Here is a 23,743-nt window from a genome sequence, read left to right as displayed (position 1 = left end):
TAATGTAGCTACGTCCAGTTAATCTGATTAACGGATTTGCATATTCATAATTAATAATAATTAATAATCATAATGAGTTATGAATAATTATTAATATTTCCCCTTTGAGTTAATTTTCGCTACAGTTTGGTGAAGCGTTGTCCCTCTGCCAATGATGTGAATAAATCCTCTATGCGTGGAATCGGGTAACGTTCAACACAAAGGCCCAGATTCACTGTTACCTTCAAATCTCCACATATCCTCACATCTCCATGCCTTTAACAACTGGCTCGATCGGCGTGGTCCATTCGCATTCGTCAGTGCTTTATAATTCAGTCACTGTTATATTCAGTAAATAAATAAAATACAAATGTAGCTTTATGTCAGTGTGTCCTTTTTTGTGTCATTTTTGTTTCGGGTCTTTCATTGGATCAGGGCTTTAGATCAGATTTCATAAATAAACTTCACTGAGTGGAGCATTAAAACACCTGCAGATACATGATGAAATGAGAACATGCGGCCAAATTATGAACCTCACAGATACAGTGTTAGATTCATTTAATAAGATAAAGAGTTTTATAGTTTAAGTATTTACCTTGTGAAAAAACTTAATGAAAGCTTCATATTTAATTTAATACTAATGAAAATATTCACTGTTGAGTGTGTGTGAAAGTGTGTGAAAGTGTGTGAGCAGCTGCAGTATCAGTTCTGACGGAGGTTTTTGTACGACTCTTTATCACTGTGTGAATGTTTGATCACCCTCACAATCACCATCAGAATCTGTTCTGCAATGGAAACTCTGACAGTAATAATGTCCAGCATCTTCAGTCTGGACTCCACTGATGGTCAGTTCCTTCATATCTTCCATTCCCACTGAATCGACTGAAACTGCTATCATAACGACTATTTACCAGATAAATAATGAGTTTAGGAGCTTCTCCATGTTTCTGCTGATACCAATATAGACTCCAGCTAAATATCCCAGGATCAGTTTTACACTCTATTCTGGCGTTTTGTCCTTCAGAAACAGTCACAGCTTCAGGCTGAGTCACAGTGATTCCTCTGGATGCTGTCGACAACAACATTAATGTGTTTAATCAGATGAAATGAACATTAAAGACTCAGAAATGACGAGCTTTCACGTCTGTTACCTGGAATAAAAGCTGCCAGAATCCAGATGAAGCTGCTGAAGAGATTCATGGTGTTTGTTGGGTTTGTACCGTGGTAAACAGCAGTGTGTTATAAAGTGTTTGAGTCTGAACGCTATAAACACTCGGAGCGCTGAAGCATGAGCCGATGCAAAGTGACTCTCTGAGCAAAAACCCTGCTGGAGTAAAACACACGTGAAAATGAGCACATGCAGATGAAACTGATCAGTTTTGAGGCTTTAAATGTGTTTTATTCTCATGATCCAACAGACGAGTGTTTTCATAAATCATTTCTTTTTCATTCAGTCTCTGGTTCAGACTACAGGTTTCTGATGAATCAAATGACAGAGTTGAATCTCTAAAAGAAACAAGTATTTCACTGTGAACTCCATGAGAGGTCAAAGGTCATTCCAGAGGTCACAGGTCATCAAAATTTATTAAAATGCTTTGAGAAATACATGATCATTTAGAAACTCACAGTTCAGATGTGTGATGATCAGTACAGAGTCTTTCTGATTATATTATTTATTCAGATTTAATAGTTTTCATGCATCAAGAGACATTTAGAGATGATGAGGCTGTTTCTGTGAAAGTCACTTCAGTCCAATAATCATTATTTAATGTTGAGAAGAGCTGCTGTTGAGTCTCATATCAGTGTGTGTGAGTGTCGTTCGTCTCTTTCTCTGCTGGAGTTTGTGTTCATTTGAGTGTGACGGAGGTTTTTGTACGACGCTTTCACTAGAATGAAGCACTGTGGTACACTTTCGGTGGAGGAACTGAACTGGTGATCAGAAGTAAGTCTTTCTTAAATTATCTAAAAAAAATATATTTTAATTAATTAGTTTTATTTTTATTTATTTTTTTTATTATTATTTCAGAAAACATTTGTTAAAAAGTTTATTCATTTATTAGAAAAAAAATTGGTTTTTGAAAAGTTTCCTTAATAATTAATTTACGTTATTTTTCATTTTACATGAATAATTTAACTTATTGGTGACATTTGATTGTATTTTAATGTGTGGATGGCAGTATTTTATGATATAATCAATTATTTCTTGATATATGTAATTATGTCTATAATTAATGGTAAATTTAACAATTAAAGTGTTTTTAAAGTCATGAAACCAAAGTTTAATAAAACAGACCAAATAAATCTAATTGTGTGTCATCATCAGACAAAGACAAATTTAGTTAATGAGCATTTTAAAAATCAATATTTTAAACTATTAAGTTTAATGATGATTATGGTTGTGTGTCTTAACAGAATTAAATAATGAATTAAATAATGAAATAAAAATATGAAGAATTAAAAAAAAAAAAAAAATATATATATATATATATATATATATATATATATATATATATATATATATATATATATATATATATATAAATTTATATATATATAAAAAAAAATTGATTTAGATTAAAAAGTTCTGTAACTTCTGAAAAAAATCATATGAATGTATTTTTTCATTCATTTCATTATTTAAATTTTATATATTTTTTAAATATAATTTTTAATTTTATATGAAAAAATCTTATTATTGCTAAAATTTCAATCATTTCATGTATTCACTGCAGTACTTTAAAATCTATTCAATTATTTCTTGATATATACATAATTGTTTTATATAATTCTTGGTAAATTTAACAATTAAGAGTTTTTTTAATGCATGAAACAAATGTTTTATAATATGGACAAAATATAGTTTTGTTGGCTTCATCAGGCAAAAAGAAACTTAGATCATTTTGAAAATTTGTCTTTTAAACTATTTAAAATATCAAATTTGAATCTGATGTTTATGATTGTGATCGTCTGAATAGCAGAATATTTTAATAATTAATGTTGAAATGATCTTTTAAATTTGTTTTCTTATAATGACATCACAATATAATCAATTTACTTCGACAATGTTTTTAAAAATCATTCTGGTGATCATTTTAAAATTTAACTTATATTTGAAGTCAAATCATAATTTCTACAGTTGTTCATGTGTGTTTGTGTGTGTTTGTGCAGCTGGTCCCGCAGTGAAGCCCTCCGTGTCTCTGCTGCCGCCCTCTTCTCTGCAGATCTCTGGAGACTCAGCCGCACTGCTCTGCCTGCTCAGCTCTTACTCTCCACAGGGGGCGACGGTGAGCTGGACGCTGGACGGGTCAGAGGTCACCGAGGGGGTTCAGACCAGCGCAGAGAGCGAGCGGGACGGACGCTACAGCCGCAGCAGCGTCCTGAGCCTCAGCAAAGCACGCTGGGAAGGCGCGGATCGCTTCGTCTGCAGAGTAAGACATGACGGAGCTGATCACGAGGCCTCGTTCCTCAAGAGCTCCCAGTGCTGATGTTTCTCCGGTCCAGACGAGCCGTATCTGAGCGTCCGGCAGGATTCGCAGCAGTCACGTGATTTACAGCTCAATACTGAAGCAGTCTTTCAATGTGCTGCCATTGCTGTTCATTCAATAAAGCTTCTGAACGCGTTACATTTGTGTCCGACTGCATCATTGATCAGTGTGTCGTTCATTCAAAGTCCTGCACTAAAGTTTCAGCTGCTTTTGATTGATTGTAATAGTTGAGAACAGCTGCATTTAGCAGGAAATGTCAAATGAAGCTCTTGGGGTTTGAACATGGTCACTGGAGACGGAGCTGCTCTATTCTGAGAGGATCACAATCACTAAACCCATGGGCGTAGGTTTGGTCTCAGCTTTGGTGGCAAAACATTGTTACGGATGTGACAGTTTTCCATTACGGATGTGACCAGTCTAAAAGCGGCACATAAGGCTGCTTTAAAACTGCTTTAAAACTTTCACAGAAACCTCAAGCAGGCATTTAAACCACCAAATACTGAAATCTGGGATACCAGTATAAGACTGCACAATTTATCAACATTTTACTAAAGTTTGTACCAGGGCTTAAAAACTAAAATTAAATCACTCCACTCCGAGCAGAATCGGTATTTTAACGTTTCTGTTCCAGCGTTCCTTCTGTATTATAAACGTTCTGAAACTGGTTTGATTAGAAAAATAAAGGTTAATAACATTTGATGTTATTATTGAATAATATTAGGCTAGTAGGCCTATATATGCTATAATGTTTAGTTATTTGATATCGCAGACTAAATACCGGCAGGCAGGATTAACTATATGCTAATTTACTCATTAAAACCAAATGTGTTCATCAGTGATTGTACATCAAGAGCAAGGACATGTTGTGTGCATTTTGTTTTGTGCTTTTTTTTTTTTCTTTTAGGCACAATTATTCTCTGAGTTTAAGTAAAATTTCTGAGACGTTCCAGAAAAATTCTCGCAGAGAGACAGCTGAAAGCGCACACAGTTCTTTCATTTATTTATTTTATTTTACAAAAGTACAATGGTTTGTTGTTATTGTGAGCGTACACAAATAAAAGTAGACCATTTGTAGTCTTGCACTAGTCTATAGGCTATCGCCAAAAATGAGGGAAGGCCGGTTTTCAGTTGTTTCTGTCATGAGGAAAAAATCCATCAGAAAGCACCGGCCAGAGGGATAAAATTTATCTAATTTAGTTTAATATTTATAGTGGGTTATAGCCTATTATTATTATTATTATTATTATTATTATTATTATTTAATTTCATCTCGATGATTATGATAATTGAATAGCATGATGGATGCGCAATGTTGGGAGACATGTAGCGGGTCAGACTTGAGTTTGACCACTTCATTAAGTTTTGTTTTATAGTAAGTCTTTCTTTAAAGTGAATTTCATTTTGTAGAAATTGTATCTTAATTTCAATCAATGTTTCATCAACCAATTGCCTATATTTAATAAATGGGAAGAAAACCAAGAACGTCGGGTGTGGAATGGATTGAAGTGCGTATGAAGACATGTTTCCGCGGCCTTTGAATAAGGCTGAAGCAATAGACGTCTTTCTTTCCTTTTTTTTTTTTTTTTATAAATTTATTTTATTACATGTCTTTGTAATAAAGCTTGCTAAATATTGGCGGGGACAAATTTGTCATCTCAAAATATTGGTAGGGACTAGTACCTAGTGTCCCCCCCTAAACCTACGCCCATGACTAAACCTGCCAATGCAAATGTGATTTTCACCTCAAACTCACAGTTACACTCTTTGATTGGTTCAACGCTCTCAACTGGAACACTTTCACTTCTGCTCATGAGAAATGAGTTATGAGTAATACATTTAGAAACAGCTTTAGATGAAGGAGCTGCTTGAAAAACATCTGCATGTTACTGATACACCATGACTTTAGTGTAGTTTAATGTACAAAAACAAAACAACATATGGCGCCATTATTAAATAAACCATAAATTAAAATTATGATAACATCAAAAAAAATTCTAATTATCTGAAGAAATACTGATGAAGCTCAACAAAGCTGATATTAAGATCATATTTGTGTTTCTGCTGTTGAGTGTGTGTGAAAGTGTGTGAAAGTGTGTGAGCAGCTGCAGTATCAGTTCAGTCACTGTGACTCTGACTGACGGAGGTTTTTGTACGACTCTTTATCACTGTGTGAACACACGTTGACTGTTTGGATAGTGGAAACTCTGACAGTAATAATGTCCAGCATCTTCAGTCTGGACTCCACTGATGGTCAGAGTGAAATCACTGTTAGATCCACTGCCACTGAATCTAGATGGAGTTCCTGACTGGAGAAGGTTTGTATAATAAATCAGGAGTTTAGGAGCTTCTCCAGGTTTCTGTAAGTACCAGGCTAAACAATCGTAAGGACTACTATAATACACATCACTGCTGGTTCTACAGTTGATGTTCACAGTTTGTCCTGGTTGAGCTGCTGTCATTGAGGGACTCTGAGTGACGGTGATCTGTCCTCTACACTCTGAAACACACAACAAGAAGAAAATCAGCAGAAGACATTAATGATCTTTAGCAGAACAAGTTCATGTACTGTAGTAAATGTAGTAAATGCAGTAAAGTGAGTGTCACCGTTGAGCAGCAGCAGCAGAGAGCAGATGATCAGAGCGTGTGTCCTCATCTTTACTGGGAATGAGTGAAACTGAAGGACAGTGATGTTGGATTTACAGACGCTCTGATATTGAGCTCCAATCACAGGGGTGGGACACAAATTCAAAGCGTTTCCTCTCAAATGTGTTTCAGACACTGACAGCAGAGCAGAAATGAGAAATATTACAATTAAAAATTGTATTTAATTTTCCCTCATCACATCACTCAGCAGATATTCTCATGTATTTCCTTGAATAGTCGAATATCTCATAAGTGTTCAGTTGTTTATCATAGAGCATTTCTTAATCAGCTGAGTTTGAGTGTGAACTTGGATCATATGTTATACAATTTCCCTTTTTGAAATTCAGTTTGATTTTTATCATGAGCGGTAAATAACCATAAAATAAAAGAAAATCATGTGCTGCATGAACGTTCAGGAGGTTTTTGTTCAGCTGCTCTATTAGTTTGTTTCACTGTGGTACAAAATTGGCAGCGACACCAAACAGTAAGTAAATCATCAAATAATCATTTTAAAAGAAATTTACTTTTTGTATCCCTAAATGTATTAAGTTTGTTTTTAAGTTTTTCACACATTTAGGTTTTTTTACTCTGAGATGGAAACAGGCTTGAATGCAATATTTCATTTGAACTATAATTTTATCTGTAGTCCAAAAAAGTTAAATAGTCTAAAATAGCCCATAGTCCAAGATAAATATATTGTTTTTTTTCTGTGGATGATTGTTTGTAAAACTGATGCACCATGACTTTGAGTTTTTTTTCTTAGTCCAAATCTTAAAAAATTTATATTTACTTTATTTATTTCATAATTAATCAGCATATTTACCAGAATGTGAAATATTTAGTGTAGGAATTGTTAATGTGTTAATGGAATAAAGATTTACATTTCTTTGACTGTTTTCTTCATGTTGTTTCTCTCGCTGTTGGAGAATTTCTCCCAGTTTTCTCTTGAATCCTAAAGGAAAGCCGCTGGTCAGTGTGATTTCTCTGTGAGCGTCAGCGCAGAGATCTCCTCTCTGAACACAGCGACACTGGTGTGTGTGGCCAACAAGGGCTTCCCGTCAGACTGGAGCCTGAGCTGAAGGTGGACGGGAGCAGCAGGTGTCAGGAGACACCTTTATTAAACTTCGGTCATTATATAAAATATAATTGTGTCTTTAAGCTCTTTTTTGTGTCATTTTTGTTTCGGGTCTTTCATTGGATCAGGGCTTTAGCTCATATTTTATAAATAAACTTCACTCAGTGGAGAATGAAAACACCTGCAGATACATGATGAAACAAGAACATGCGGCCAAATTATGAACCTCACAGACATAGTGTTAGATTCATTTAATAAGATAAAGTGTTAAAATACTTAACGTGAAAAACTGAATTCTTTATATTTTTGTTAATATCCAAGAAAATTCTCACTGTTGAGTGTGTGTGAAAGTGTGTGAGCAGCTGCAGTATCAGTTCAGTCACTGTGACTCTGACTGACGGAGGTTTTTGTACGACTCTTTATCACTGTGTGAACACACAGCTACTAGGACAGTGTGCACTCAGACAGTAATAATGTCCAGCATCTTCAGTCTGGACTCCACTGATGGTCAGAGTGAAATCACTGTTAGATTCACTGCCACTGAATCTAGATGGAGTTCCTGACTGGAGTTTTTTTGCATATCTAATCAGGAGTTTAGGAGCTTCTCCAGGTTTCTGTAAGTACCAGGCTAAATAATGTCCATCAGAACTATAATAATACACATCTCTGCTGGTTTTACAGTTGATGTTCACTGTTTGTCCTGGTTGAGCTGCTGTCATTGAGGGACTCTGAGTGACGGTGATCTGTCCTCTACACTCTGAAACACACAACAAGAAGAAAATCAACTCAAAACTTTGACAATATACTTGAAGAAATGAATTGATATCAAACTTGTGCTCCACAAACCTTGAGCAAACGCTGTGAGAGTCCAGATGAAGATGATGATGAAGGTCATGTTGATGAAGATTGTTGTGTGTGTCAGTGATGAAGTGTTAAACTCACAGCACTATAAACACTCTCAGAGCACTGAAGCATCTGATCAATATGCAAATGAACTCCAGATCATTTACCTGAAGACAGTCACTCATTAACAGACTTGAAATGTCACTTTTAAAGCATTAGTTCACTTCAGAATTAAAATTTCCTGATAATTTACTCACCCCCATGTTATCCAAGATGTTCATGTCTTTCTTTCTTTGGTCGAAAAGAAATTAAGGATTTTGAGGAAAACATTCCAGGATTTTTCTCCATATAGTGGACTTCACTGGGGTTCAACGGGTTGAAGGTCCAAATTGTAGTTTCAGTGCAGCTTCAAGGGACTCTACACGATCCCAGACGAAGAATAAGGGTCTTATCTAGCACAAAAATCAGTCATTGTCGTAATTTATATACTTTTTAAGCACAAGTTCTCATCTTGCACTGCTCTGTGATGCGCCACGCATTACGCAATCACGTTGGAAAGATCATGCGTGATGTATGCGAAAGTACCGAGCAAGCATTTACAAAGTGAACGTGCAAAGACTAAAGCAAACGGCCTTTACAAAAAAATGTAAAACAGTGATATTGGATGATTTTGAAGTTGGAGGAGAAAATTAGATGTAGTTTTTCACCCTACCGCAGTATTTCCGCCTACTTCACACGTGACCTTTCAACGTAATGCGTGGCGCATCACAGAGCAGTGCAAGAAGAGCATTTGTGGTTAAAAAGTATATCAATTTTTCAGGAAAGTAAATTATCAGGTAATTTTCATTCAGAAGTAAACTCATCCTTTAATCCCCAAATTTGACACCAAATCCATGTGTGTTCCTGCAGTTTCTGAACAGACATGAGGATCATCACACACGAGTCTCTGTCAATCACTGAATCAATCAGTTTGATCGTGAGTCGCGTCACACATGATATAAAGTTTTATCATGCTGATCAAATGAATCAAGTCCAATCAAGTAGTCTATATACAAGACTATATGTGTGCTTTATCATTCATCTCATGATTTGATTAAAATTCAGTCAATAAAACATAATTGTAACATTATGTCTTTGTCTCCTTCTTTGTGTCATTTTTGTTTCGGCTCTTTCATTGGATCAGGGCTTTAGCTCATATTTTATAAATAAACTTCACTCAATGGAGCATGAAAACACCTGCAGATACATGATGAAACGAGATCTGCTCAATTCTCAGAGGAACACAATCACAAATGTGATGCAAATGAGTTTAACTAACAGTTTCACTGTTTGACTTGTTATACTGTGAAATGAGACTGCTGAGTGCATACAGATTTATAAAATAAAATTATATGAGCGAACCAATAACATTTAAGTGCGGCTGTGAAGGATAATTTCATTGGTTGGCCTCCTGAACAAACATGCCTCCTTCACTGACGAGTCAGGGTTTTTTTTTTATGTGAACACGGACCGGTGAACCAAATGAACAACAAGTGTCAGTGAATAAATATGACCAAATTGCTTGTTTACCAGATTAAAAAGATTCGAGTGGCTGAGTTTAATAAAAAAAACACTCACTGTCTGAGATAAAACAAAACTCCCATAATTATAAAGCTTGTCAATATCTGTTTAGAACCACCACAAATGCACATCGCTTGCAGATTTAGAATGTGATTTCACGACTTTTCCTGATAATTTACTCACCCCCATGTCATCCAAGATGTCCATGCCTTTCTTTCTTCAGTCGAAAAGAAATTAAAGTTTTTGATGAAAACATTCCAAGATTATTCTCCATATAGTAGACTTCAATGGGAACGGTTGAAGGTCAAAATTACAGTTTCATTGATGCTTCAAAGTGTTCTACACAATCCCAGACGAGAAATAAGGGTCTTATCTAGTGAAACCATCGCTCATTTTCTGAAAAAAATGGAAAATTATATAAGTTTTAACCATAAATGCTCATCTTGAACTAGTTCTCTTCTTCTTCTCCTCTATTAGAATTCCAGAAGTGTAGACACTGCTAAGTGTATTACTGCCCTCCACAGGTCAAAGTTTTGAACTAATTTTTATATGCAATATGCTAGTATATAACAATCAGTTCAAACTTTGACCTGTGGAGGGCAGTAATACACTTAGCAGTGTCTACACTTCTGGAATTCTAATAGAGAAGAAGAAGAGAGCTAGTTCAAGATGAGCATTTATGGTTAAAACATATAAAATTTTCAATTTTTTTTTAGAAAATGAGTGATGGTTTCACTAGATAAGACCCTTATTCCTCATCTGGGATCGTGTAGAACACTTTGAAGCTGCAGTGAAACTAATTTTGACCTTCAACTGTTTGGTGCCCATTGAAGTCTACTATATGGAAAAAAATCTTGGAATGTTTTCATCAAAAACCTTCATTTCTTTTCGACTGAAGAAAGAAAGGCAAACATCTTGGATGACATGGGGGTGAGTAAATTATCAGGAAGTTTATTTAAAAGTGGACTAATCCTTTAAACGGCTTTAGAAGACTTGTAATGTACCGCACAGGTCGTGTGGACTCACTGTTATGATATTTTACTTTATTCACTTTTGAAGAATTACAGCTGACAACAATCACGTTGTGTGGAAAATGAGCAAAAGTAGTGCTAATTAAAGATCAAATTTTGTGTCCCACAGAAGAAAGTAAATCACATGTGTTTGCAGCAACATGAGGGTGAGTAAATGCTGACAAAATTTTAATTTTTCCAATTGGGTGAACTATCTCTCCTCGCTCGGTTATATTGAGATCAGTTTTAGATTTACACATGAACATAGTGCTCTCTGATTTACTGTTGTTAAATTAAATTAAATAAAAAAGGAAGTAAAGGTGGTAGGAAGCTTTGTTTTGTAGGTTCAAATATGATGGTTTAATTAGATAACAACAAAAATAGCATCACATAACACTGCAATGAATGTACAAAGTGCTTTATTAAAATCACTAAACTTCTAACATGTTCATTAAAGGTGCTAAAGAGGATCTTTTCGTCGACTGAGAAACCAAAGACTGTTAGTGAGTTTTTGAAATGAGCGCATGCGTAAGAACAACCCCCCTCCTTCACAGCTCATTTTGAGGGAACGCCTCCCAAAACTCGTGCACGAGTATTGGAACACGAGTGTTTACCACCGGCATTCGCTGTGTCGTGTTAGTGGATTCATTATGTCGGACTCACCACAGGTAACTCATAATCTGCAGTTGTTACTCCTGTCTCCTGACAAAAACATTGCATGCAGTGCCTGTGGAGTGTGGAAAGTTACTGGAGAGCGCATCTGCGCATGTCTTTCACAAGGAACGTATTGGCAGTGATTGACAAGCCAGAGGGCCAATCGTTGGCTGATGTTTTTAAGGCCCTACCTCGTGCACAGATGATGTATATTGATATTATTCCTTTCAGTGCACCTAATAAATAGTCTTTTATCAGTTAGTAAAGACAGTTTCAAGTAATATTGCAAAAATGTATAAAACAAAACATCCTCTTTAGCACCTTTAAGCACGATGAATATGACTTTAGACAAGCAGAACATCCTGGATCAAAATCTTTTATTTGCTTCTGGGCCAAATTTCCTGTCAGACAAACATTTTTGTCCCTTAACAAGAGGAAAGTATGGAAACTCGCCACATAAGAAAAAAAAAAAAAAAACATGCTTATATAATTCTAAAAGTTGGAATTATGAAATTCAAAGTCATAATTATGACATACTAAGTCAAAATTCTAACATAAAAAAATCAATTATGATAACCCTAACCATAAAATCTAACTGTTTATAACAAAGATCTAATATACAAACAATGATGTTGATCCAAGAACATGTCCTACTTGGCAAAACCACAGAAAGCAACTAAATTAATAAGCCACAGATGTGTTTACCATATTAGACTATAATTGGTCTCACAAATCACAAAGTTGATAACTGATTAATGCTCATGTAGAAATGTAAGTAATCCAGTTCATTTTAAAAACGTCAAGAGTTTGTATGCATTTAGAGGTATTATCTTAGAAGTCAGGAGATTTAATGTGCATGTATACACTCTAAAAAATGCTGGGTTAAAAACAACCTAAGTTGGGTTAAATATGGACAATCCCAGCAGGTTGGGTTAAAGGACACCTATTATGCCCTCTTTCACAAGATGTAATATAAGTCTCTGGTCTGGTCAAGTTTCAGCTTAAAATACCCCACAAATTTGCCCCTATTTGGGGTGAGCAAAAACATGCCTTTTACTATATTACTATATTGCTGGCTAACAAAATCAATCCAAAATTGATTGAAAAAAGTGGCTGGGTGAAAACAACCCAATCCCTGGGTTTGTCCATATTTAACCCAGCATTTTTTAGAGTGTATGTAACCCCTCCTGTTCGAACTGACTTGGGTAAATTTGGTTTTATATTCGCACATTCGGACATCCGTATTCAATAGCCTTGTTAATCACACTACATTCAGTGGACATTCACAAGTAAATATGCCATTAAAACAATACTTGCCTATTTTGATCGACTGTGAAAAATGTTGTAAGTTGACAATCGTTGGTTGTCAATATCATGTCGCTGCTTAAAATTCGCAAACATTAATTTATTGCACATTTATTGCAAAGTCTGAATTTATCAGAAGTCTGAATGTGCGAATATAAAACCAACTTTACCCAAGTTTCGAACCGCCCGCTTTAAGCCGGACTCGAACCCAGGTCCGCCGGCATGGGAGTCAGGCACTCTAACAAGGACATAAACACGTTACATATAAAAATAACACAAAATGACCTATTCTCAACTAAAACTACACTCCATGCTTTTCTTGGTGCAGTGGCACACACACAGATCAGCATGATATGATTATATTTCATGAAGGATTGAAGCTGTTCTGAAGGCAACGGTAATTTAATCTCCTATTCAGTCCCTTTACTATCCATTCACTTCTGATATTCCTACTCATTTGTGTCTGATTGCCTCTGATTTCCCTTACACTTTCTTCAGCCTCACTCATATCTACAGGCTGGTGCTGACCACGGTTATCCGCGGCCTGCAGTCCTGGACATGATGATTTATTACTGAGCTCTTCATGACAGAGCTGTAAACTTTCTGCTCTTTCCCTCTCTTGCACGTGACATCACTTCCTGTTCGACTTGTATTTTTTGTACTGTTCTCCCCGTTGACCTCAGTGTGAGACGGTCTAGACTCGTTTACAGTGAGGTTTGATGGTCGTGTTTCATCTCCACTGGTTTGATCCCTCTGATTCTCGCCATCATCTCCTGATCTGGGTGAGCAAAACTGGATTTCCTCATAGATGCACAGCTCGGGTTTGGATTGGTCAGAGTTGGACGTCAGTTGATTGACAGATGTTGTTGTTGGCTGAGCGTTTAGTGGTTGATCAGGCATTTCTTTGAGGTCAGTGCAACTTTTTCCATTTGTTTGGCCAATATGTTCCATTTCGAATGTAGTTTTGGGACATTGGCTCCGCCCACAGTCTCCTCCCACTGGTTTATCAAGCGTTTGATTGGTTCCCTGGTCTGGTTGTTTATTTTCCAATGGAGTAATGGATGCTTGAGGTTTTGCGTCGTGCACATAGACCGGGACTAACTCGCACCGTCGGTTATTTGACAGAAAGCACTCAGATTTGACGTTAGCCGAGACTGACAGCTTTTGTCGGTCAGAACTTCTGTTCTTTTTATGAGGTTTGTGTGTTTGATTGTTTCCCTGATGTCCCTTAAACACCGTTAGAGTTGAAATATGATTGATGGAGTGGCTTTCTATGACAATGATGTCATTGCAAGATGATTGTTGTGCTGTTTTGTCCTTTATTTCATTGCGCACATTTGCGTCATCACTTTGTGGCATTATTGGGTTGGCTGGCTCTCTGCTGCGGCTTTTAAATTTGCGTCTATCACTGCTGTAGCCGTTGCTCAAATGTACAACAGCAGAATCTGGAAAAGAAGAGAAAGATTATTAGATTATTATTTTACATAATATATGCATTAAAATTAAATTATTGTATTCTTTACAAATTGTGATTGTGCAACTGCATTTGGTGATGGTAAATAAAGTTTAAAGGTTATGCATGTGTATTATTTAGAGTTTTGTGGTTTAATTAGCACTAATTGTTCTTGAAAATTCTATCTAAATATTTTATACCATAGTAAAATGCATATGAGCATGCATGACTGCATATAGAGGGAATGCTAAACAGATGCTGCATGTAACCTGCTGTGTATTTCTGGACATCTGTCTCTTTTTCACTGGCTGTAATGAGTTTCAAGGGATGAATGTCGTCTATGAAGTGCTCTCTGGCTGCACTGAAAGCAAAAGAAAAATAAAAGAGACAGAGCGTTGAGAATATTTTTCAGAAGAATAGTGTCAGCAAGGATGAGACTGAAAAAGTTAACAAATCAGACTGAATATAAATGGCATAAACATGGCATAAAGCTCGATATTTAAAGACATGCACAACCTAATACGTGCACAACGCAACAGTGTTCAGAGAAATTAAAGATTAAGTGCAATTTTGAAACCATGCATAGCATGTATTTGTATTCATGCAAATATATCTTTTTCATCACTGTCAATTTAACTCTTTTTTCCATATTGACAGAATTGTTCACTGGTGTAGATGGTTTAAATATCCATACCTCATACTTTTGTCTCTTTTATCCGTTTGTCTGAGTTTAGTCTGGCGTTTCTGAGAGATCATGGCAGCGTCGCAGTCAGACTCAGAGTTTGTAAGGCACAAGGCTTCAGGCTCGAGCTGTAACATGCATTCATGCACACATGCACATAATCATCCATATTATAATGATTGCACTCTGGGTCATTTTGTTTTTCAGTTTAATTACATTTCCCAGCAGGCTCTGGGTTACTACATCTCTTTCCACATGATGGTCAATGCAGCAACAATTCAATGACTTATTTTTTTTTAAGGTTATTTTTAAAGGTTCAAATTGCTCATGAGGTCCACGTTTATTTGTTCAGAAATGCAGTAACAACAGTAATGTTGTGAAATATTATTGCAATTTAAAACAACTGTTCTCTATTTGAAAATATCATTTATTCCTGTGATCAAAGCTGAATTTTTAGCATCATTACTCCAGTCTTCAGTGTCACATGATCCTTCAGAAATCATTCTAATATGCTGATCTGCTGCTCAAGGAACATTTCAGATTATTATCAATGTTTAAAACAGTTGTGCTGCTACATATTTTTGTGGAAGCAGTGATACATTTTTCCAGGATTTTTGATGAATAGAAAGTTAAAAAGATCATTTATTTGAAATATAAATTTTGTACATTATAAAAGTCCTTACTGTTACTTTTGATCAATTTAATGCATCCTTAATAAATAAAAGTATTAATTTCTTTCACAAAACAAACTTACTCTAAACTATTGAATGGTATTACTTAAGAGAACGCATGATAAATGTTACATGATTAAAAACTACTTTAATAAATTCATTAAATTAACCCAAACTATCTCACTCTGAATAATCGGCTATTGGAGAAATTTAGTATTGGTGCATCTGTAGTCACTCTGCAACAGGAAAGCGAACAGCACATTTTAATATAATATAAATAATTTCACCTCCTGCTGATGGTGTGTCCAGACCTTTCTGTCAGCCAGTGCCTTTTCTCTGGGAGTTTGAGGCGGTTTCTTTTGCAACATCTCTTCAGGTCTGTCGGCCCAGTGTAAGTGTCTGTTCTTGTCAGCCGTCTCATGCATCGTTCTGCTGGGTTTCTTCTCGGCGCTCCTCTGGCTGTACCTCAGTCCTGACTGCAGGGTGATTTGCTCGGGCAGCTCAGGATAGGGGTCGTCTACAAAAATGCGCTCGGCGATTAGCGACGTCGGAAGGGTAGATGTCACGACACGGGTCAGGCGCAGAGGTTCGTGTGGGGCTTCGTGTTCAGCACTCGACCTGCTGTCGTTGGCAGGGCTCTCTTGGGTCCATCTCTTATAACTCTGATGAATCTTCATGTAGTCCTGCTGCTCTGCTTCGGTCACACACTCCTTTGACACGAGAGAAAGAGAAGGATATCATCTTTAAATTGACACAGCAGAATGTCTAGCCAACCACATGTCTCTTAAATCAAACTTCTTAATGCTCAGGACTGTATTTGAGACTATAGACTATATAGAGCTAATCCCTTTTTCTTTGCATGACACATTGACATTACAGTACAGAATGGCTCTTTCGCCATTATCCTTCATTGTGCGGAAGAGAGGCTCTCGGGAGCATGCATAAACGTCACAAGGCACATATGACAAAGTTGTGTTTAACTTCCTGAGAATGGAGTATAGTGCATCATATTACCATGTTGAGGCCTCCTAACTCGCCCTCAAAGTAGGAAACTGGTTTTGACTGAGGAACTGAAGGACAGAAGGAGAAAACGATTTACATATACATACTTAAATGAATGGAAATTGACACAGACTGACACATATACTCACCCCCCTGTGTCTGTAGACCCAGTAAGGCCATAAAGCGGTTCTTGTTCACCCTCAAACCACACAAGATATCCTCCATCATCCAGAGCTGCCTCTGTGCCTGAATCTGCTCCTGTGGTTATTTGGATTTAAACATTGTTTTAACCATTTGCAATGTGTAAGTAGTCATTTAGCATAACAAGATCCTTAACTATTATGTCAAACTGTTACAGTAAAGAAATCTGAAAGTTTATAGTATAGATATTTCTGTATGCTGATGGTGACACCCACAGGAACGTTATTAGGAGCAGAGCATCAGGTGATCCGCTCAAGCGTTGCATTACCTGCGGCGTTCCGAAATGGAGGATGTGTTGGAGATGAGAATGGAAAACGGACAGCTCGCTCTCCATCCGTTCATAATCACTCCACAATCTGTCCATCTCCTGATGAAGAGAGGATTAATGCATTATTAATGCAGTTTTCATTGATTAGTGCTTCTCATTAAAAGTATGTGAAGATGGTTGGTACATTTTACGTTTTACCAATGCACATTTAAGTGCTCCAAACTCAGAGCAGATGCAGTTAATTTACTGTGAACCGAGAATCTGTGCCATGCTTCACTCTGAAACTTGCAGCGCATATATTGTTTTTTTAATTAAATCGCAGGTGATTAATTGTGCAACCATAGCACACAGTACTGTACCAATGACAAATCGCATATTCTGGCTCTGAGTGTAACCAGCTCCTCCTGAAGCAAAGTCTTCTGGGATACTTCTTGATTTCCTGGAAGTCCATCTTCCATCCCCAGCCATTTTATTTCTAAAGCATACTCCACGCTTTTCTAAAGAAAGGGAGAGAGCAGGCAGGAATATTTTGACGTGTTTTTATGCATCCATTATTTCAGTGTGATCTGTTTGTGTGACAGACCTTATCTGCTTGTAACTGAGCCAGCTGCATAGAGACGGACTGCAGCAGTTTATCACAGCCGCACAGACGAGTGAGAACCACCTGAGACACAAAGAGAAGGACAATGACTGACGGAAGCTCAAGGGGCCGGATTCAAGAAAATATTCTTAAGAAGTTAAGAGGTTTCTTAGAGGTTCCTGAGTGCTTTTATTAAGAGCACAACCAGTACAATGTTCTTCTGCAAAGTGCATGCAGTTTTCTTTTGTTTGTTTAACCACTAGGGGGCCAAAAGTTACATAGTGTACCTTTATGAAAATATTTCAAGAATTGCACTTTTATTTTTAGATTTTTGTGAATCCAGACCCTGGTTTGCAGAAAAGAATCAGACTTCCCATCACCAATGTAAAACACCTCAACAACCGTCTTTCTGCGCTACCTGTAGATGCTGTTAATGCCAGTTCACACTGCATCATCGACAGACGGCAACAGACACACTCATCAGGTTTTGTCAGATCAGTGTTACCCCTGTCGGAGTCTGTTGGCATTTGTCGAAGCTTGTTTTCGCAGACTGAACATGATGAATTGGAATAAGAACATCTGAGAAGTGATGTGCTGTAATCTGGTGACTGTTGCCATGTGTTGGTATGGTGTGAATCGGCCTTTATAATAATCATAAGCATGCAAAATAGCAGTTAAGAAGAATTTCATTCTTAAAAATGTTTTGTTTTCTCAACACTGCAAGGCATGAATTCTCACAAACACACTGTGCACTCACATCTGTATCGTTTTCCAGATCTCTGATTGGCTGTATTTCTCTCTCCATGAGGATGTCTGATTTTCCTGCCTAGAGCAAAATAAAATTAAACCCGAATTGTCATAATTACATCATCAATATGCAAACTTAAAATGCAAAATGCTCTCCAATGAGAGCCATTCTGACCAAAAGATAACAATGTCTTTGAGTGTTTATGTAAATGCAAGTTATATTTAGGTTCTAATTTACTTTTATGTGCAGAATCATGGCTGTATAAATGGATGGAAAGATGCATGAAGTCGCAGTAAAAACACTTTTAAGTGGCTTGAAAAAAAGATAATAAACTATAATATGAGCTTACAAAATGGCTGGCATGCAATATGCCACACGGATGTCAGAGACCATGTGTTAATGTTAGAGAATTCTTTTTTTGAACTGGTTCATTGAAATGAACTCTTTCTTTCAAAAGATTCATTTCATGAAGTTATTATCACGGATTCATCTTACCTTGCACATTGCTGTGTGTTCAGCCGTGTGGTAGTTGGAAGAGTAGCACACAGAACATGGAAACTCAGGTGGAAAAGGCTGAAATACAGATATTAGACAGTTTAAGAAAGTGTGGATTATGAATATGATCATATCAGAATATTAGCATCTGTTCTTGATTCTCACTTTGTCGGGCAGATGTCCTCTCTCTGTGTAGATGCATGGTGACATTGGAGCACTGGAGCAGTTATCCATAGGCCAAACATCCGCTCTGCCCATAGGACCGTGACACACTGACCCATACTGATCTCTGGGAAATGGAGGCTGCCTGAAGGCTGTTCTTGGATGTAGGAAGGAAAGAGGTTCCTCATCTGCATTTGCCAAACTTGGAGAATGCTCAGTAGCTTCAGATGCACTGACAGAGAGAAAAAGAGAGACATTTGAAAAGGTTCATCGAGACACTTTAATTATTGTGAAGCATCTCAGATCATTTACATCGGTCTGCTCTCATGTCTTCCTCTCAGTTCTGGTGTCTTCATTTTAATTCCTGTCATATCTTGATCTATTAGAGAAGGTTCTGTCTGCACCCTTGTCAGTTTTGTTCCAGTCTGGGCGTTTCTTTCGGGAAACGTGGTCATGTGCTGAAGCTCCATCATTTCAGCATTATCTCCCATCTGAGTGAAGTCCTGAAAACTGGCACAGCGTCTAAAGAACAAGAAGAGACATTAAAGTAAATTGTAGAATTTTAGAAAAATACAATTTTAGTTTGAGAGCTGAAGTTCACCTGTTGATGATGTCATCAGCCTCCATGCTTGCTGATTGGCTGAGAGCCCTGACCCAGCCCAACATGTCCTCCTGCGTCTCAGCGCTCATGATGTACGGCCGCATCCCCTGATGCACAACCTAAATGCACAAGTGTACAATAAGACTATAAAGAATGTGCATTAGTTTAAGGCGCTCAAATAACGTTCGCTCTCACCTTGAATGCGTATTTGCGGTTCCTGCACTCTCTAGGTGAGCAGTACAGAATCCTGTAGCTGGGAAGAGGAATACTGCCCAGAACAGACTCCTCACGGCTGTCTGGAGAAAGAGATTTAAGAGTTTCTGGGAATAAGACAAGCATCTGAAGAGAAAACTTGTAATTTCATTCTTTTTAAATGGAAAGTTACTGCACTTTTAAACATTTAATTTAAGATTGTGTATATATAAGAAAATCACATAGGAATGGGTTTACCTTTATAATAATACAGGCAGTAATTAGAGAGAACAAACCATCTTCTCTTCCACAATTTCAGTCCAGTGCTGTCCTATAGAAAAAGATAGATATGATCACATACAAATCTCTTTACACACACACACACACACACACACACACACATATATATATATATATATATATATATATATATATATATATATATATATATATATATATATATATAATATATATTATACACTGTATATTGGTGGGGCTAAAGTCAAAAAATGTGTAGGTGTTGAGGCATAAAACAGGAAATGTCATCACAAAGGTCAGTAAATCTCTTAAAATATCAGATAATTTTTATGCTTTAAAAATTAATATTTGATAAAATATTATAATAAAATAAAATTTTATTTTAGTACTTCAACTTATTTCGAAATTCTAAAGTTTTTTTCATCTAATGTTTATACTATTTTTTTTTACCAAAAACTATTTATAAAACATTTAGTTTACAATAACATTGTCTAAAATACCTTTAACTTGAAGATATGTAAAATATTTAAAAGGTTAATGTTATATTTACACTCACTTGTCTTCAAGGTTTAAGGAAAATATATCAGAGTCATTATATTATCAGCCATTATATCAAAAATATTTGAAAAAAGGAGTACATGTCTTTCATAATATATGCCAAACCAACATGAATACAAAGATGGTATTTAAAGTAGAAAGATGAAAATTTTTAAACTAGGAATTTCATATTTTTATGTTTTGTACTAAGAGACTAGTCATAGCCACTTCCACAGATCAACCAGCTGTCTTTGATGCACTAATTGCTAATAGTTTAAGCCTTGGTTTCACTGAAGGCGGCAGATCATTTTCCTATTTAGCACCTAAACTCTGGAACAATCTTCCTAGCATTGTTCGGGAAGCAGACACACTCTGTCAGTTTAAATCTAGACTAAAAACACATCTCTTTGCTCTTGCATACACATAACACATTATCAATACATTAACATTTTTCAAATCCGTTAAAGGATTGTTACGCTGCAATAATTAGGTCGGCCGGAACCGAGAACATTTCCTATAACACTAGATATACCTGTACATCAGAACAAGAATGGCATCTAGGCTAATATCTGTCTCTCTGCTTATCCTGAGGTTTGCCGGGTGCTGGATCCAGGCCGTATCCAGGTCAGATGGAGAACCTGCGTCTGGACCTGACTACAACGTAGCCCAGGATCCCCGTATCCGCTTACATATATTTATATATAATCGATTTTTAATCTTTATAATAAAAATGTACAATTCAGATTTTGATCTCCATATACATTTACATATATATATCTTCCAAGGGGTTTTTTCCCTCCTAGGACTTTTTTCCCAGTGCTAGCACGCTGGGTTTTTCTCCTAGGGGGTTTTTTCCACCCCTGGAAGTCAGCCGACATTGGCTTAATGTAGCACCATCTTGTATATGTTACATATTACCACGCTTGTTTGTACAGTTTTAACCACTTCCCTTTTTTTCTGTGCTTCTAATATGTAAAGCTGCTTTGAAACAATTACCAATTGTAAAAGCGCTATATAAATAAATTTGACTTGACTTGACTTGACAGACAAGGCTTAAGCTAGACTAAAATGCATGTTTGAGCTGTTTTAACTGAAAGCAACTTGCACTGACATATCATCTTAAAATGTGTCAGTGTAATTGTTTTGTCTCAAAAAGCACACCAGTAATGTTTTTTTCTAGGGTACATTTATGAAAGCTACTTAAATGCCCTAATTGAACTAATGCCTACTTCTGGTTTAATCTAAGCCCTGTCTGTGAAACCGGGCCTAAGACTTGTTTGTATCATTGATATGTATTCTGAAGAAGGCTAAGTAGCCAGAACACACATTTTGTTTTAATGATTTAGCATAGTTAAAGGCAGTGCCTTGGAGTATTTTGTCTTTATAATTTTAAACTAGGTACTTGTAAAGTATTCCTCGAAGATCTTTATTTGTCATGATCTCACACATATGGTCAGTATTGTGCTCTAAACGTTACCCTCTTGTACAGCCATCCTCTGATCACCACAGGGCAGTTGGGGTCTCTCTTTGCCGCCTGACATCTCTTTCCAAATGTCTGTACTCTTTCATGACTCTGCACATACATAATCACACAAACTGTGTCAGTGGGTTTGAAACATGTACTTGTGTTTCTCCATATGTGTATATGATTCACCTTGTCTCTGATGGGCAGAAAGGACACTGTGGCGCTGCTGGAGGCCTGACTGACTCTGTCCTGATCCTCCATCCTAGAGAGACAAGAGTGATGGACACAATGAATCATCAATAATCATCAGGTTAGCTGATGAATTCAAAGGGAATTTTTTTTTTTGAAAATATTGGTCTTAAGTTATTTATTGAGCAACTGTGGTTCATCAAGGTCAATCATCATTTACAAACACACACTTCTGCTAATCAGTTACCTTATTTCATAATGTTTAAGTAGATCTCAAGCCATATTTGACCACGTTGAGCCACAGTTGCTCAATCAGTTTTGTGAAACGTGCATAATCTCACAGTCTGACACTCTATAGCAGGGGTTTCATCTTGTAACCGGAATGATGCTTTAGATTTCTTGCATGGCTCCATGGCGGCATCACTTTAAGTGTTGCAATGGCCGTCTTTTGTAAGTGCCTCACCCATCAAAGTTTAGTGAGTGTGTAGATGACACAAAGCTGCCAAGCTACGTTGAAAACAAATGGGAACTCATAGAATGGGTTCCGAAGACCGGAAAAGGAGAGCATCCAATCAAAAGTTAGAATTCATAATGACGGCATTCATCGTTTACTCAGGAAAAAGGTGGTCTATCTGCTGTAGTGTGTATAGACCTCATACATACAGCCTCTGTCTCTGAAAACTACTGCTGACAGCACTGTACAGTGATTGTCCATTCAATTCCTTTATTCCCACTGACATTTCTTAGTCATTTTTCAGAATAACAGAACTATTGTACTGATGCAAACTAGATTTTAACATTTGAAGTAAATGTGAGCAGTGCTTTCCTGTGCAAAACTCACTGCTGGGGTCCAATAAGTGTTTTTAAGTGTGTCGCTATGCTGTTCCTTGGGTATTCTGAATGCTTGTGAATGTGTTGCTATGCGGTTGCTGGGGTGATTTGACTGGTTGTGAGTGTGTTGCTGTGCGGTTGCTGAGGTGTTTTGAGTGGTTGTGAGTGTGTTGCTGTGCTGTTGCTGGGGCATTTTGAGTAGTTCTGACTTGTGAGTATGTTGCTGTGTGGTTGCTGGGGTATTTTGAGTGGTTATGAGTGTGTTGTGCTGTTGCTGGGGTGTTTTAAATGGTTGTAAGGGTGTTGCTGTGTGGTTTCTGGGGTGTTTTGAGTGGTTGTGTGTGTTGATATGTAGTTGGTGGGTTGTTCTGAGTGAGTGTGTTGATAAGCATTTGCTGGGTTGTTCTGAGAGGTTGTGAGTGTGTTGCTATGTGGTTGCTGGGGTGTTTTGACTGGTTGTGAGTGTGTTGCTATGCAGTTGCTGAGGGGTTTTGACTGGTTGTGAGAGTGTTGCTATGTGAATGCTGGGTGTTTTGAGTGGTTGTGAGTGTGTTGGTATGTGGTTGCTGGGGTGTTTTGAGTGGTTGTTGTGCGTGTGTTGATAAGCATTTGCTGGGTTGTTCTGACTGGTTGTGAGTGTGTTGCTATGTGGTTGCTGGGGTGTTTTGACTGGTTGTGAGTGTGTTGCTATGTGGTTGCTGGGGTGTTTTGACTGGTTGTTGTGCATGTGTTAAGCATTTGCTGGGTTGTTCTGAGTGCTTGTGAGTGTGTTGCTATGTGGTTGCTGGGGTGTCTTGACTGGTTGTGAGTGTGTTGCTATGTGTTTACTGCGGTGTTTTGACTGGTTGCGAGTG

The 23,743-nt window shown here is 37.1% G+C and overlaps 1 protein-coding gene and 2 gene segments (V, D, J or C); 1 reads left to right on the top strand and 2 right to left on the bottom strand.

Moving 5' to 3' along the window:
• The first annotated feature begins 1,275 nt into the window (after positions 1–1,275).
• On the top strand, positions 1,276–3,593 carry LOC137013680 (Ig lambda-3 chain C region-like). The segment is given in 3 exon segments: positions 1,276–1,311; positions 1,870–1,921; positions 3,148–3,593. Coding segments are annotated over 3 exon segments (405 nt in total).
• Positions 3,594–5,491: 1,898 nt separating this feature from the next.
• LOC137014283 (Ig kappa chain V region 3547-like) lies at positions 5,492–8,081 on the bottom strand. The segment is given in 2 exon segments: positions 5,492–5,961; positions 8,029–8,081. Coding segments are annotated over 2 exon segments (384 nt in total).
• A 3,932-nt stretch (positions 8,082–12,013) lies between these two features.
• si:ch211-234p6.5 (pleckstrin homology domain-containing family A member 5) lies at positions 12,014–22,130 on the bottom strand. The gene is made up of 18 exons (XM_067377658.1): positions 22,059–22,130; positions 21,882–21,977; positions 19,868–19,940; positions 19,613–19,713; positions 19,418–19,536; positions 19,129–19,338; positions 18,820–19,048; positions 18,655–18,732; positions 18,169–18,237; positions 17,415–17,495; positions 17,191–17,328; positions 16,832–16,930; positions 16,512–16,620; positions 16,375–16,430; positions 15,648–16,070; positions 14,702–14,817; positions 14,277–14,368; positions 12,014–13,999 (listed from the first exon to the last, which is right to left on the bottom strand). Exons 1-18 carry the CDS (start codon positions 22,128–22,130, stop codon positions 13,065–13,067), a joined length of 3,096 nt encoding a protein of 1,031 aa, XP_067233759.1. The 3' UTR covers positions 12,014–13,064.
• Between the last annotated feature and the right edge of the window lie 1,613 nt (positions 22,131–23,743).

Source organism: Chanodichthys erythropterus, chromosome 23, assembly GCF_024489055.1.
Source record: "Chanodichthys erythropterus isolate Z2021 chromosome 23, ASM2448905v1, whole genome shotgun sequence".
Classification (NCBI taxonomy): domain Eukaryota; kingdom Metazoa; phylum Chordata; class Actinopteri; order Cypriniformes; family Xenocyprididae; genus Chanodichthys; species Chanodichthys erythropterus.
The sequence above is the reverse complement of the archived record's forward strand: the minus strand, read 5'-3'. Positions and strand labels throughout refer to the sequence as shown.

Bases quoted from the DNA above. Each gene is read 5' to 3' on its own strand.
- si:ch211-234p6.5 (XM_067377658.1), bottom strand. From the start codon at position 22,130: ATGGAGGATCAGGACAGAGTCAGTCAGGCCTCCAGCAGCGCCACAGTG. The intron at 18,238-18,654 runs GTAAGATGAATC...ATTTTGCTCTAG, and splicing joins AACACACAGCAATGTGCAAG to GCAGGAAAATCAGACATCCT. The intron at 14,369-14,701 runs GTATGGATATTT...TTTTGCTTTCAG, and splicing joins AAAAGAGACAAAAGTATGAG to TGCAGCCAGAGAGCACTTCA.